At 39.3% G+C, this 15,596-nt stretch overlaps 1 protein-coding gene across 3 annotated transcripts; it reads right to left on the bottom strand.

Moving 5' to 3' along the window:
* Positions 1–107: 107 nt before the first annotated feature.
* smc4 (structural maintenance of chromosomes 4) lies at positions 108–15,493 on the bottom strand. 3 transcript variants are annotated; one of them, XM_029171846.3, is made up of 24 exons: positions 15,318–15,493; positions 13,760–13,917; positions 12,597–12,787; positions 11,887–12,078; positions 10,780–10,956; positions 8,747–8,911; positions 8,183–8,310; positions 7,905–8,045; positions 7,296–7,446; positions 6,007–6,171; positions 5,682–5,915; positions 5,379–5,564; positions 5,105–5,266; positions 4,751–4,976; positions 4,554–4,630; positions 3,841–3,993; positions 3,542–3,668; positions 3,146–3,335; positions 2,887–3,031; positions 2,380–2,553; positions 1,933–2,115; positions 1,544–1,776; positions 1,221–1,404; positions 108–397 (listed from the first exon to the last, which is right to left on the bottom strand). In XM_029171846.3, exons 2-24 carry the CDS (start codon positions 13,905–13,907, stop codon positions 233–235), a joined length of 3,897 nt encoding a protein of 1,298 aa, XP_029027679.1. In that variant the 5' UTR covers positions 13,908–13,917; positions 15,318–15,493; the 3' UTR covers positions 108–232. The 3 variants fall into 3 exon arrangements, with proteins under 3 accessions (XP_029027679.1, XP_029027680.1, XP_029027682.1); XM_029171847.3 differs by having other exon boundaries at positions 15,332–15,489; XM_029171849.3 differs by lacking the exons at positions 13,760–13,917; positions 15,318–15,493 and adding an exon at positions 13,499–13,650.
* Positions 15,494–15,596: the final 103 nt, after the last annotated feature.

Genomic DNA, 15,596 nt, shown 5'->3' with positions numbered 1-15,596 from the left:
TGCAGTATGCAACCATCTGTAATAACTGACTAAGTCTAGGCCTCAAATACAACTCTCATTTTAAAAGGTTTTAGAAGTTGGGTGTTTATTCATAAGGCCAGACTGAGTTGAAACATTCCAAACTCATTTATTGGATAGATAGTAAAAAGAATAGCAGCATGTCATTTTTAAAAAAGGACAACATAAAAACATAAAATATTTACATGGCGAGTAAAGAGAAACTGACTGAGCTTTAGGCCGTTATAGCCCCGTGCTCCTTGAACACGATGGTTTTGGGGTTGATTCCCACACTCTTGGTGGTGTTGTGAGTCTTGTAGATGCCGATGAGACGATCAGCGATCTCAAACATGTTGTTTCTCAGCGAGATGATGATGAACTGAGCGTTCTTGGTTTGCTCCTGCACAGAGAGGAGAAGCAAAGACTTTGATATGAGGAAGCTTATTTGATTAATATCCCTGTGTAATATTACAGTAGACAGCTGCAAAGGTGCCATCAAACTGTAACATCACAAGACTTTGTTTAAAAGTCCATAAAAATAATGACACAGCTGAGGCAAACACTTGGTCCAACTACTTTGCCATGATCCAGCTTCCAAAAGCAGGTGATCTCTAAAAAGGTTCTTTATTCCAGCATTACACAACAGAAGCTCTGGCTCATGAGGCACCGATTAGCTCCACAGTTCTGAAAACTAACTGGCTAATGCGCTTCAGCTGAATCTATCACCCTGCATCTCCTGAATCCACTGCTTTACTTTATTTAAGTTGCTAAATTGACCATATTTACAGTCTAATAGTTCTCTAACACTTAACCTTCAATAAAATCTGGAAGGGACAATCTCACCATGCAGCCCAACACAACAGGTCACACAGGCCTAGAGCGGGCACTCAAGTTCACGACTCAGACTGGAGTCACTTTAATTTGAACTTGTAAACATTCTTTAGTTTTAGTGAAAGTGTGAGAGTTGAGCATGAGAGCTACAGATTATTACAACTGGCAAGATGTTGCTAACCTGTTTGTGGGTGAAGAGCACCCCAAGGTTCACAGGTCAGATAAAGCCTACGTCTAAGATAGATCAGATAAAGCCTAAGTCTAATTCATTTAGACAAAGCAGTAATTCATTTGCAGCACTTTGTTTTTTTTTCTTTTTCCAGAGCTACGACACATAAGACCCAAGTTGGATTCACAGAAATGACTTGTCACCATGTCTGGGCCATACTCACATAAATGTAACAGGCCACAATGGAGACGTTCTTGAAGTCTAGAGCAGCATCAATCTCGTCCATGAAGTAAAGCGGTGTGGGTTTATAATGGTGCAGAGCAAACACCAGTGCCAATGAGCTGAGGGTCTTTTCTCCTCCCGACAGGTTAAAAATCTTCTTCCAGCTTTTCTTTGGTGGACGAACACTAGAAAACATGAGAAACAGAAGATTAGACAAATGCACAACAATTGAATCTAGAGAAGGAGACGGGTCAATGGACATAAGTAAACTTGACCCTGGTCTTTGATCTATAGTCACTTCTGCTCCTTTTCTCACATTCTTACCTAAACATGATGCCCTCAGAGAACGGGTCTAAGCTGTCCACCAGCTCCAGCTCGGCATCACCCCCCAGCGTGAGCATCTGATAGTTTTCTTTCAGCTTATTAGTGATCATGTTGAACCCAGTCATGAACTCATTGAGACGCTGTTTGCGCAGGTCCTCAAAGGCACCTTTGAATTTGTCCCTCTCTGTCGTGATCTCATCCAGCTGAGCCACACGCTCCAGGTACAGCTCCTCCTACAAACACACACAAAAAACAAGTGTCAATGTAGTATCATCTTTTTACCTCTTGGCTTTAACTCTAACCATAAGGCTGATATTAACTGGCTAAGAAGAATCATATTGTACATGTCAAAATCATGACCTCTGTTACAGCAGCATATTTGTAGCTACCTTCTTCTTGTATTCAGCAATGGCACCAAGGTTCGGCTTCATCTGAGTGCACTGAGTCTCCAGCGTGAGCATCTTGTTGATAATGATGTTGGGATCAGAGATCTTTTCAAGGTCAGCTGGTGTGTACACAGGAAGCTCTTCTGCTGGCTTGTCTTCAATGGCATGAAGTGAAAGCTTGGTGGCCTGTAAAGCAAACCATGGCCACAAGAGGCAAAACATTTGTTTAGACACTCAAGCACATGAATAGCACTTTTTAATTTCCAACTATTTAGTAATTTTGCAACATCAATTTAAGATGTATGTCAGCTCTCACTCAAGAAGTGATGTTAAACAAGAAATAAAATAGGGCTTTAGATAGATTAAAGCGTAAAAACGTTTGCAACATCAGAATTGAGTCATTCTAAAATGGTTTGGGTGTGTTGAATTCTTTGTATGCCTCATACACACCTCCTTTTGCCAGTGTTTGATCTTGTTGTTGTGTTCAGTAATAGTGGCCTCGGTCTGTTCGATGCGCAGCCGAACGCTAAGGGACTCCTCCTGCAGTGCATGCTCCTGCTGCTGAAGCACCTTTATCTCCTTCAGCACCCCCTGGTACTGCTCCTGCACCTCTGGGAGCGCAGCCTAAAAGACAGGAGTTTCAGTCAGCATTAGTGTTAGTAGGATGAGCATTTATATATTTATGTAGCATCTTTCACAGACAGGATCACAAAGTGCAACAAAATAAACACAGATAATCTAATTTAAAACCTAAAGTCTATTCTATTAAAAGCTTGAAAGTGTCAGAAAAAGTTTTTATGAACTTCAGAACTATTACAAGCCTAGAAATGTGTCCATTAACATTTTGTTTCCCCATGTATAAACCTACACTGCAAAAAGAGCCGATATAGTAACGTATCTGAAGGCCTCTTCGTAAGAATAGTCCTGGCCACAAATTTAAGGTGAATGAGAGCCAACCTCAGCCTCCTGACAGGCCTTCATGATCTCTCCAGCCTCATCTTCCAGCTTCTTCAATTGCTCTGCAAGTTCCCCTGTCAACTTTACATTCTCCTCCAGCTCATCCTGCACACGAGTCACACTCTCCTCACATTTCTTGAGGTTCCTAAAAATATAGATGAGAACAAATGATTGCCTATTGTTAACTACTGGTAATATAATCTTTATTAAATTGCACATACGTGTAATTATAGAGGATAAACATGCACTGTTTGCCCACCTGTCTGCCGTCTTTATGGCCACTTGGGCCTTTGTTATGGTGGAGGAGCAGTCATCTAGATCCTTGTTGACCTTGTCCAGCTTGTCCTGCTGAGCCTTTAGCTTGTGGCTATTTATATCAACAATCAGGTTGTGGAGTCTTTTCACCTCATTTTCCACCTTCCCAGCCTTACTGGATGCTGCTTCATAGTCTGTAAAAACAGTTGTGAGTTAAGAAGCAATAATAAATATCTAACTCTGTTCAGAGGGATAAACAAATAATTTAGATATTAAAGCCTAAAATCAAAATGTTGATCTCTGTCTAGGTCAAAAAAACTTGAAAACAAATTTAACATTAAACCAAAAAAAAAAACAAAACAACAACAAACTTTTGTTACAGTTTACAGGAGGATTCTACCTTTTTTGAAAGACTCAAGGCTCTTTTCCATCTGTTTTTGTTTGGCCTTGTCCGGGGCAGCTGCCAGCACATTGGCCTCAAGTTCCTTAAGCTGAAGTTTCAAGTGAGCTTCCTGGTCAGTGAGACTCTAGGGGAATAAAAGACGGAAAATACTGAGTCACAGACAGACTTGCAAAAAGTGGGGCTTTTCAATCACTTAATACGGCCACAATATGACGAGGAGTGAAAAGTAGCCGATAACATTTAGATCACAAAGCACAGTCAATGAAATGGAGGAGATGTGTGTGTGTGCGCCGTACGTTCATGCTGTTGGAATATTTTTCCAGGGTGTTCTTCATGTCCCGAAGTTGCGGTCGCAGGCGCTGGACGTTCTCCTCCAGCTGCAGCCTTTTTTCTTGGCAGCCCTGCAGCTTTGACACTTTGTCGTTCAGCTTGCTCTCCATACGGTCAAGCTGCAAGAAACATGCAAAATGTAACAAAAAAAAAAAAAAAAATCAGAAATCATTTATGAACTGGACTTTTACTACTGTATCCTTTGAGAAGAAACAGTTATATAGTAACAGAAACTTAAAATGTCTTAATACAGAGAATTAAAATGAAATGCTAAAGCCGTTACTTGAAAAGCAAGTTGTTTACTTCTTAAAAAACTACATCTTACATAAAATAAAAATTCTATTTGATGTTCTTCTGGGCCTAAGATAATGTGTCCATTCATTTTGAATCATCTTACTAAATATGAGCATGCCTCGTTATAATGATAGATTTTCATGGTTTACAATTAGTGAGAGTAGCAGAGCAGGTAGAAGCCATTAGTCCAAGATAAACCAATTACTTCCTTAAATTGGTGGCATAAAATCTAATGCAAAACACATCATCTCCACATTGTGAAACAAGACAAAGGATGACATTTCTTAATTTACGACAAGATGGACCAGTTCCAAATCATTTCAACTCCCTCTACTCCAGCTATCAGACACAAAGAAAACCCTGAATTGTTTTTTTATCAACTCACCTCCTCTTGGGAGACTTCAGTTCCGATAGAAGAACCCATCCTGCCCTTCAGCACTCTTCCTCCTCCAGTCATGGTTCCTGTGATGCACACACAAAACAAAAATTGTGTTTTCATAAAACTAGGAAAAAAACAAATATATCTGCCTCATCACTAAAAGAGATTAGCAAAAAAGCTAGTGGAAAGAGTAAGAGTCACACCAGCCATCTCAATTATCTGTCCTTTCAGGGTGACCACTCTCCAGCGTCTGTCCTTCTGGAAGGCCATTCTTGTGGCCTGCTCCATGTCCTGGGCCACCAAGGTGTCCCTAAGGGCAAAGTAAAAAGCTGGTCGCACACTGTCGTCTTTCACTCGCACCATGTCAAAGAGACGAGGGCTGCCCTCTGGCGTGTGAATGGGAGCCATGTTCTTCTCCCACACCTTCATCTGAAGACAGACAGAAAAAACTTAAAATGTATGTTTTATAAGAGACCTTAAAAGCCCAACCAATTCTAAAACGTCTATGAAAACGGTTAAGGTTAGTGAAGTAGTTGAGTTCATTATTTAATCTTTACCTTGTCAAGACCAATGAAGGTGGCAACACCAATATTCTGTTCTTTGAGGAACGTGACACATTTCTGAGCGGTGTCAATAGTATCCACCACAATATTGTCCAGAGCACCACAACTAGAGGAAATGGCCACATCATACTTCTCATCTATAGCTCCAAGGTCTCCCTACAACCACAAAATAAATACACTGTAAAAAAGAAACATACTCAAGTTGTTGTGCACACTTTGGTTAATTTGTTGCATAGCTCTGCTTTCAAAGAGTGTTTCTTTTTCTTACCAGTCTTCCAAAGATCCCAGGGATTTTGCCACTCTTCTTCTGCTGCATGAGAGCATCCAGGACCTTTCCTCGGCTGCGGGTAGAAGACAGAGCGCTCTTGGCTTCATCCACCTTCTGCCTCATGTCCCTCACCACTTCCTTTGTCTCATTATCCACTTTCATGAGCTGCTCCAGTTCTTTCTCATCCTGCAGAGAGTAAATCAAAGAGAACACACACATGACACCACCAGCTGGGCAGAGATGTGCCACAAATGTCTGTAGATGTAATAAGTCAACCAAATACAAACATGCTGATGTTTTTACCTTCTTCAGTTCTTGTTCTTTCTGGGGTATTTTCACTTCCAAATCTTTGATGGCGGCCCGGCGTTCCCGCAATGTGTCAGAGGTTGTCTGAAGTGTCTGTTTGGCTGTGTTGAGCTGTGTCACAGCTGTATTGTGACGGCTAAGGTAGATGTCAAGCTCTGACTGAGCTAGGTCCATTCGAGAGCGGGTCTCATTTACAGCCTTACTGAGCTCCATTAGCTCTTTCTCTTTAGTCTGGAGAGTGCAAGGCATGAGGTTACAGATAAAATTTCACACAAAAGCGTATACCATATAACATGAACCAAATAAACAGTGTTTCGCAAACCTCTTTATCCTGTTGCAGACCACTGGTCTCCTCCTTCAGGCTCTCCATCACCTCCTTAAGCTTTTCCTCTTCTTTCACCTTCTGCTTCTCCAGCTCTTCCTTGCGAGCTGTTGCCTCAGAAATGGCCTTTTCACTGCTGGCGGGTATACCGCGCACTTCCTCCAGCTAAAAGATGAGTCAGGAACATGCAAAAGGATGAGACATGGTCCACTCTGGATTCAAAGCAAAAGAAGTCACACCTGTCGGCAGGCACAAAACAAATCAACTGTAAACACACACATAGAGCCCTGAGAAAGTCCTGGTTAAGACTGGCTCAACAGTTCGCTGTTTGGCAAGGCTGAAAAAAGACAAGGAGTCTCTGTGTGTGTATAGTCTATGTTTTGTAGGGTGAACTGCGGGTGAAATGTGGCTGTTGGTAGTGTTACACAAGCCAGGCCATAGTTGACTACCACACAGCAGAACACTGTTCCCCAGAGGTCTGCCTGACTCTGCCCAGCTTCCCCTCTGCCTAAGATGTTTCCAGATCACAGCTATTGTAGTTGGAGCAGCTAATGTTTTATAACGGCAGAAAGAATTAGGACATGTATCTTCTGAATTCTGAGACAACCTTTGTGTGAAAAAGTGAAATGGGTACGTCAAATAAATAACAGATTAGAAACCATGAACGCACTCATTAACAATCTTGGGTGTTACTTTACAGCCCCCTGCTGGTTACTTAAGAGTACATAGCCCTACCTGCAATGAAGGCTGATTTACTATTAAATATAGGAGTTAAATCACATAACTAAAATAAATAATAAGAAAAACAAATACTTCCAGTAGCATGGCGTTTGCATTCAATCACCTTGCATGATATGTCACATGTACAATTGGACAAAATAAAAGGATACAGATCCACATAATTTAGATTTTTTTTTCTTGAAATCTGCAATAATTATCTACATGCATCGGATTCTGAAGTTTTGACCAAAAAACAAACAAACCTGCACAGGTGTTCTATAAGCAACAGAAGTTAAGTAGTTAGTGCCCATGTTTCTTTGCCACAGGACAGAATTACACAAGAGTGTATTATCTGTGGTCATGTTTTGTCTTTACTTAGGGAAGATCATATTTGTTAATGGATACAACACCTTTCTGCCATACTGGGTGTGATTCTGCAAGAATGCTCACTTTTTATACTGTTGATGTGAAATTATCCAGCATCTTCAGCCACGTAACAGACAGTAATACCAAGTTAAATGAAGTTAACAGAACAGTAACAGTGGACCACCATTTACAGGACCACACACCTTTTCTTTGTCTTTTTCCAGCTGCTTCTGCAGTTTCTTGTTCTTGCTCTTAGAGTGTTTAATCTTCTCACGCACTTCAACATCCTGCAAGTCCAGCTGGTTGAAATTCTCCTTCTGGGTCTCAATGTACTTGTTGAGCTTATTTTGTTTCCTGGTGGAACAAAGACATTTTTATTGGGTACATTCACAGTAAGTGTGGGGGAAAACTGTAATAATATTAGCTGCAAAAATATACATATAAATAAACATATACACATACAACAATAGGAAGAATAATATCATACATTTAGATAATATAGCAACATCTTCATAGTTCCTTATTGTTCAGGTTTGTGTTTTGTCAGCCTTAGAAAGTTTGAAAAACAATAAAATAAATAAGCAACTACAGAAACATGAGACTGTGGCATCTACAGTAACATTCAGCTTTCAGATTCCTTAATAGAACTCAGCTGTCATCGCTATAGCCATGTAGATACAAAATGATCTTCTACATATATGGATGAAATATGGGATTAAAACAACCACAAAATCACTAAGTGAATATAGAGTGTAGCAACCTAGGCATATTACACTGGGAAATACAGAAAATGAAAATCCAAGGGACATTACTTCTCCACATTTTTGAGCTCCTGGTTCATTTTGTCCATCTCTTGTGATATTATTGTGTTTTTTTCAGTAAGCTCCTTGGTATCCTCTAAGATCCTCTGCTTCTCCTGCTCTTTATCAACCACACGTTTCTGCAGATCATGTCTAACAGCAGAGAGATGACAAGGACACATTAAGATTAACTCATAAGTTAAAAAGAAAGTCTGTGGGAAAAGTAAAAACACCCCTAGGAAAGATTTAAAAATACATTTATATTGTTTATTAATTTGCCACATACTCACATGTAATATTGGCAGAGCTGACTCTTGTGTTTAAAAATGTCATTCTCCAGGGTGAGGAACTCCACAGCTTTGTTCTTTTCTCCCTCCAAAGCATTCTTCTCCTTTTCTACTAGCTTAACTCTGTTAAGCTATAATGGTGAACATATTGCAGTATTCAATATAATGTGACAACTCCTTAATACAATTTGCAATCTTTAATTGTATGTAGTAGTGTGCAGATTCATTCATTCTTGATGAGTATATTTTTAAATTGGTTAATAGGATGGTTCCAATTGGTATTTCCAATGTTTCCAAATACTGTAGTATTTTTATGTAGCATAAATTTTACAATAAATTAAAAACGATGTCCATGTTTAATTAGAAGTGCAGTGAAAAAAAAAACTGAATTAGGATTGTCACAGAGAGGTTGTGTTACTAAACCTAGCCTACTTCAGTTGTACAAAAAACTGTTATCAAACCATTATGATCATTTGAACATCTACTGCAAAGATGCATAGCGAATCAAATCAGGACACAAGAAGAAAGCTGATGTCTGTGTGAGCAGATACTCTGAGTATATGTCACCTTCTCTCCTCTCTGCTCATTCAGTAGCTCAATGCGGCGGGATAGAGTTTGGGTGGGCTCCTTGAGGCGGCATGAGCCGATGATGTCCTCCAGGTACTCCAACATGCCCTCATCGTGCTCTGTCTGACCTTTAGGTTTCATCATAGCAATCTGCTCCACCTCACCCTGGGTACAGTTCAGAACAAGATCCAAAACATGCATGCAATTACTAATAAATTAATTAAAAATTAAAAAAAAAATTAAATGCCTTGTACCTGGCAACAGAAAATGTCCACAGCCTTTACTCTTAAGCTATCTCATTAAGTAAAACTAAATTAACATAATTAAACCTGCTATAATGTTAATCTACCCACCCAAACATTTTATTTTAATTTACTTTGGTTTTGTGTTGAGGTAACTTTTACACCTGAAAACATTCTGAACAACAATAGAAAAATATATAAAACAGAATAGTTCTTTTCATGTATTAATACTGGTAAAAAACTGAATCAGTAAATAATGTATACACAAATGTGACAAAAATGATGCAGGACCCATCATTTATGGAAAAGAAAATACAAAATAAATAAAAAAAAGTAACTAATTCCTGTCCAACTCTTCCTACTAACAATCTCTATCCAGTACACACCTCATTATAAAATTACAATCACCAAGTTTGAATTGTCTTTTGCTTCATTACCTAAGTGTGCACACCGCTGTATCCCAGATACATTTTGGTTAAATTTCACCACACGAAAATTGCAAACTATTTGTCTGGACATCCTATTTCTTTTACACATAGGCTAGTGTAGAGTAAAAACTGTGCTACACAATAACTGAAAGACAAGTTTAAGCCAGAAAATGTAAAAGCTAAGCCCACAAATCTTTTTTCGTTTATGTATTTGTTAATTTGGCAACTTGCATTTTTTGTATAAAGGAAATAATAAGCCAGTAGGGGGGTGGGGGGTGTCCCACGTCATCCTCTGCTCTGACCAGGGCACTAAATAGACAGCTTTTGCTTAGCCAGAGGCCTGGAAAAGTGACCTTGGAGAACAAGCTACACTGTCTCCCCAGAGTTATGCAGCCATGTCACAGTCTGCACTAAAAAAATTTTAGTCTCTAAAGGAGGGTAAGAATGGACATGCAAATTTCAGTAAAGTCAAATTAAAATAAATAAAATTAATTTCAACCAGGAAATCACCACCTAACCACAAACCCAAGTGTGGACATGAAACTATTCCAAATATTAAAAGACTTGGAGAAAACAAATGTTTCAAAAATGTATTCAGCCTTTGTTCTATCACTTGACTCATAAGCCAACAACTCTTAAGCTAATGAATAATAACTGGTAGGTGACACGTCATCAAAAGTGCATAAATGTCTAGCTACTGAATTCCTTCTGCTTTAACAAAAAAGGAAAAAAAATAATAAAAACCATTTAAAATTATACAGGTTTAAGTTACAGTATAATTGTGGTAAAAAAAAGAACCAATATTAAAGCCATGGTAGGTGTTTGATCCGGCCACACTGAAGCAGCACTGCTAATATTGGGGTTGGGGTAAAATCTCACACGCCAATATTTACGTGCTGCTAAAGCGTGGCAGGTACATGGAAAAGGGAAGAAAAGTCTAAACTGTCCCCACTGGTTGATCAACCCCATCAAAGATTGCTTCACTACAAATCAGCTGTTCATTTAGAGCCACTCATATCCAGGTTCAGTTATTGGTAAATCATGCAAGTTTTCCTTAAAATTCTAAAGCAGCAAATAATGGTTTGCTTTTTCCACATTATTTCAAACCATGATGCGCTGCTATAGCAGTTTAAGGGCCGGCAGAGGGTATATTCTCTTGTTCCTAATTCCAGTGCAACAGGTCATTCCCAAAGACAAGTATGGCTTTCAAGAAGCCACAAAATTTTTCACTCAGGAGGATTGAGAAATGGGTAGAGAACGAAGAGCAGGAAATGTGACAAAATGGGATGGTCACAGCAGAGATTAAAAAAAAAGCAGAGTTAGAAGTGGAATAGGATACTACATCAAAAAAAATTGCCATTACCTGTAAGATCAGAAATCTGTTGTGGTCTAGGTCAATACCATGGCTTCGGAGTAAAGCCCCCACTTCTTTGAACGTTGCTTTCTTTCCATTGATATGGTAGGCTGAAGAATTGTCTTTGCTGGCAGTCCTGGAAACATAGAACTTGCTGTTGGGGATGACTTCGTAGTCATCTCCTTCCTGGCTCAGATGGGGGAGGGGCAGAACACAGAGCAGCTTAGTTTCTCCTGAACTGTTTTACTCTAACAGCTCTACACATCAAAAAGTAATTCTCATAAAACTGACAAATCCACAGAGGGTGGTTAGAGAGAAAAACACCCCACATCAAAAAATGATTTTTTCAAAAGGCTTGCTTACAAAGACAACAACAGATCTTGGCTGGCTACATTAATATGTCAAAAAATACCCAAATAATAGCCATCTGTAGTCCATCACTTTACATTTACAAAATTTAACATTTTACCAAAGACAATAAGCTAAAATGTAATAGAAGCAATAGTAATGATATATGACGAATGCACAATTCCTCTAAAAAAAATAAAAAAAATAAAGTTTCTAAGCTGGCAGAACATAAAGCCAACAGAACCCACAGAACAGTGGCATTCATTCAATAGCTTGATTTTAATTGACTGGGAGGATGAACCAAACAGAAAAACCTAAACACATTTAACAGTGGTCAAGGCAAAACTTACTCACACCCCCTTTAGCAGAAACACTCAAACACATAACTCCAAATCCTAAAACCTAACTTTGTATCCAAGTCATTGTACCACAGTAATTTTTCTTAATACTAAAAAGCATTTCACTGACTCCCACAGTATAATCAATCAAGAAAAAGCTACACATTTAATAAATAAAATTTATTCAAAGCTAGAGGGATCAATTGTAGAAAATAGTGTGTCACGTGAAGGAGTAAGCTGTGACTTTGATGACTGATCTGAGTCTTTTAGTCGCTGATAATATATATATATATATATATAGATTTAAAATAGAAATATAGATATTTTATTTATTTATTTAACTATCTATCTGTCTACTACAATATATGTTATCACCTGTCAAGTCAGAGTGTGGAGTATCTGTGTGAAAGAGCTAGAGATAAATATATACCTTATCAATAATCTTTTGAAAATGCACCTCCACAGTACAGCTTTGCACATCTTTGTGTTTGTCAGAACTGTGAATCAGCACTGAAAGCTTTTTCGATCTGATCTTTTGGGCTCTGTATCCAAACACAAAAAGCATTGAATCTATCACATTGGACTTCCCACTTCCATTTGGACCAATGATGCAGGAAAAGCGCTGAAGGAAAGGTAAGAGAGAAGATAAAAATATAAATTAATCACCATCATTAAAATATAGGGCATCAAAATACACAGGAAATGTCATAGTCAGCTAAATACTAACATTTTAGTGTCGCCAGACTGTTAGTGAATGTGTTCTGAGTCGATGTAGTTAAGAATTTTTGATAGACCAATATTTGCAGAGTAATGAGACAGGCATAAAAAGGTAACATTATAGTATATGAAGTTACAATTTAAAGGAAATGTAGGCACACAACTAGATCAATATCTGTTCAAAGACAGACTAAATCAAAATGGAGGTGTAACTTTTTTCACTCTTTGAAATGTAGAATCATGATGTTTTTTCAGCTTTTCTTTTCTGTGTCTAGCATTACAGAAGCTAACAGCTGCATCGCATGAAGCTCATAACAAAAATTAAAAAACACCACAAATCATGCAAAATGAGAGTCTGACAACATATTAACATCAGCATTTCCCCCACAGAGGGTTTATATTTATAACCATATTTGGTCGTACCTTGTGAAAAGGCCCCAGAATCTGCTCGCCTGCATAAGATTTAAAGTTGCGATTAACTAAATGTGTTATCATCAGGCGGGGAGCGCCCGGTTCATTGGTCATTGCTGGGGGCGGGGGTGGAGGGATGCTACCGAGAATCTCCTCCAAACTTCGATTATCAACCACCTCGGCAGCTTCACCCTGAGACGGATCTGTGGCACAAAAAAGTACAACTTTTTTATTCCTCTGTGCGAGTCGTTTCAGGTGGGGGGCAGTGGCGCGTGGGGGAGGGGTGACGGAGCAAAAAACAAACAAACAAAACACTGGCTGCAAGTTACACGAGCAGCCGAAACAACAATTGCCGACAAAGTTGACAGGCATTACTTTTTTGTTCTGGAAACAAAAGCCCGAGCAAATACAGAAAGAGACGATGGCTGCTCGTGAAAGATCCCACATTATTATACGAACGCTGTCCGCGAGAAGCGATGATACGTGTGAGTGGATGCGCCACATTCATTTCGTCGATAATGAGTAACTGAGGAGTAAATTTCGATCATCAACGTCACATTTCCATTCATGCCGAACTGTGCTCGACACACAGGAAGGGGAAATCTTGTTTAGTGACAACAATATCAAACGTAAAACCGATTATGTTGCCATCACACCAAGCCACAACGACCTGTCCAAAACCCATTGTGCTCACATAAGCATAAACAAGCTAAGGGGTCGATAATTGTAAAATACATTTTGCAACTACACACCAAGTGAGGCATTCAAACGTAATCTAAACAATACAAACACAAATACTGTCAACGTGCATCCAAAGCGTCGCATACATATTATTTAATGCCAAGTTAGAAGAATGAAGGCAAACACCATTTTGATCTACTACATGCAAGATTTCATTATCCGAAATAAATTACCGCTTTTGCTGAGAAGATCCGGGACAGAAGCAAACTCGACGATATTAAGACCATCTCAAAATTCTTTGTACATTTATTGATGACTGGCAGTTTAGAAAAAACGTATCAGCCATTCTAACTACGTGTTGAGATTTAAGTAAGGAAAAAAAAGCTTCACAGCTGTGCCAATTGGCCACTAGCGTTTCAGCAATACACGCAACGCTATTGAGTGAGCGCAACTTATTTAGATTCACAGACACCAAAACACCCTTTGTTACTTGCCAGTTGTCGGTGGTGCCTCCTTTTGGCCATTGGAGTTGGTTTCTTGAGGGGGTACATCCAGCTCGTCTTCGGAGTCATCCCGAGGCTGCGACCCTTTCCCTTTTGGCTTGGAGGCGGCAGTTGAACTCTTTGCAGTTTTGGATGGCATGATTTGAACTCTGAAGAAGTCATTGGTGAAAAGGAAGATCCATGAGTGTTTTGTGTCCCCGTTAATCGCCCAACTCCACTTTTAGTCGGTCACAGGCAGCTACTCTGTTGTCAAGCTTTAATCATTACCACAGTCTGATCTCACTGCCGCCCATATAACTGTTAGTCGCTATATTGTTCATGCAAGAGTAGTTGCAGCATTGATACAGTAACAAGGATTGTTACGTACGACACTGCGGCCTATACATAACAGATGATTAAAATGCTCTCGGTTTAAAAGCGTACGATGACATAGCTGCCAATCTGCGGATGGTTTCAGAGACTTAGCTACTCTCTCAAAATATAGACAATAAAAGATAGCGACTTCCTGACAGGATCGTTTTAGGAGCATTTAGCAGTGGTTTTATTTGTTCATGACAAATTGGATCGCTAGTAAAGTTTGCAATCCATACAAATAGAAACTAAGTTTAACGTAAGTATTCAGTTAATATGCAAATGACCTAATGCTCTCTCAAAGTACTTAGTCTAAACTATATTATATGACTATCACTGAATAGAAGCATCTTAACCGGCTACATGGTCAGTAGCAAAGACACATCGTGCTAAACCAATCGTGGTCTCGAGTGACACTAATATTAACTTTCATCCCCCAACTTTTATGTTGGGGGCGGAGGTGTGACGGGGCAGTCTAACTCGCTAGCTAATGGGAGCGCACATCCAAAGAACTGATGATGGCAACGTTGAGCTGCCTTAAAAGTGACCTTCTCCGCGCACGCAAATTATCCAAATGAGTGGCGTTACTCTGCTAACGCCGAATAAAAATCTCACAATTAGTTTCGCTATGTTACTTCCCCAGTCACACGTTTTTTACGTTAACGTTAGCTGTAGAAGCTAACTACCTGACGCACAACACAGAGAAAGTAGCTAAAGCTAACATAACAGCTAGTGTTAATTATGACAAACTAACAAAAAGCTGTATATTTATAAGTAAAGTTCCCGGGGCAGTGTTATGTCCTTAACTGCACTGAAAAGACGATCTAGCAATGTACTCAAGATAAAACTAAGGTAGTTGACGGCATCCAGACAAAGATATTGCAGCTCTATATTTAAGTTAGCAATGATTTCCAAAGTTAACATTAGCTTGAGCGAACCGAGAAGTTGCATGTTACTAAGTACACTGTATGTGCGTTTACGTCATCAAAATAGCAAATGTTAGGCTGGATAATCTGCTACTCATTACATTTCGACAAACATTAATGTCGATTAGTAGGTTTTCCATAATCATTACTATAAAGATGCAATTGGCAAGTTATGGATGTTAATTGTATTTCCAAACGAGCATTTAACGTTACGCATCTCAGCAAATAGACGGAACCCAGCCATTACTCTGTTCTAAAACGCCTCTTTATACCTTCCACAACGTACACACGGTCTATAAAAAGTATATCCGTCTCATCCAAAGCAAGACTTCGAGAAAGCGTGTGGCAATCCAAGGTTCGTCAAATATAATCCAAAAATTAGCCCCGTGTCATACCGACGCTCTCTCCTACTCGAAACCCCTAACTTGTAAATGGCGCCTAAACTGTGCTGTCGAACCAAATTCGTTACAAACTGACGCAAGGCACCATGGAACGTTCAAAGGGCAAGGGGAAAAAAACATGAAATTCAAAAAAGGGGATGAGGCCAGCTC

Source organism: Betta splendens, chromosome 13, assembly GCF_900634795.4.
Source record: "Betta splendens chromosome 13, fBetSpl5.4, whole genome shotgun sequence".
Lineage (NCBI taxonomy): Eukaryota > Metazoa > Chordata > Actinopteri > Anabantiformes > Osphronemidae > Betta > Betta splendens.
The sequence above is the reverse complement of the archived record's forward strand: the minus strand, read 5'-3'. Positions and strand labels throughout refer to the sequence as shown.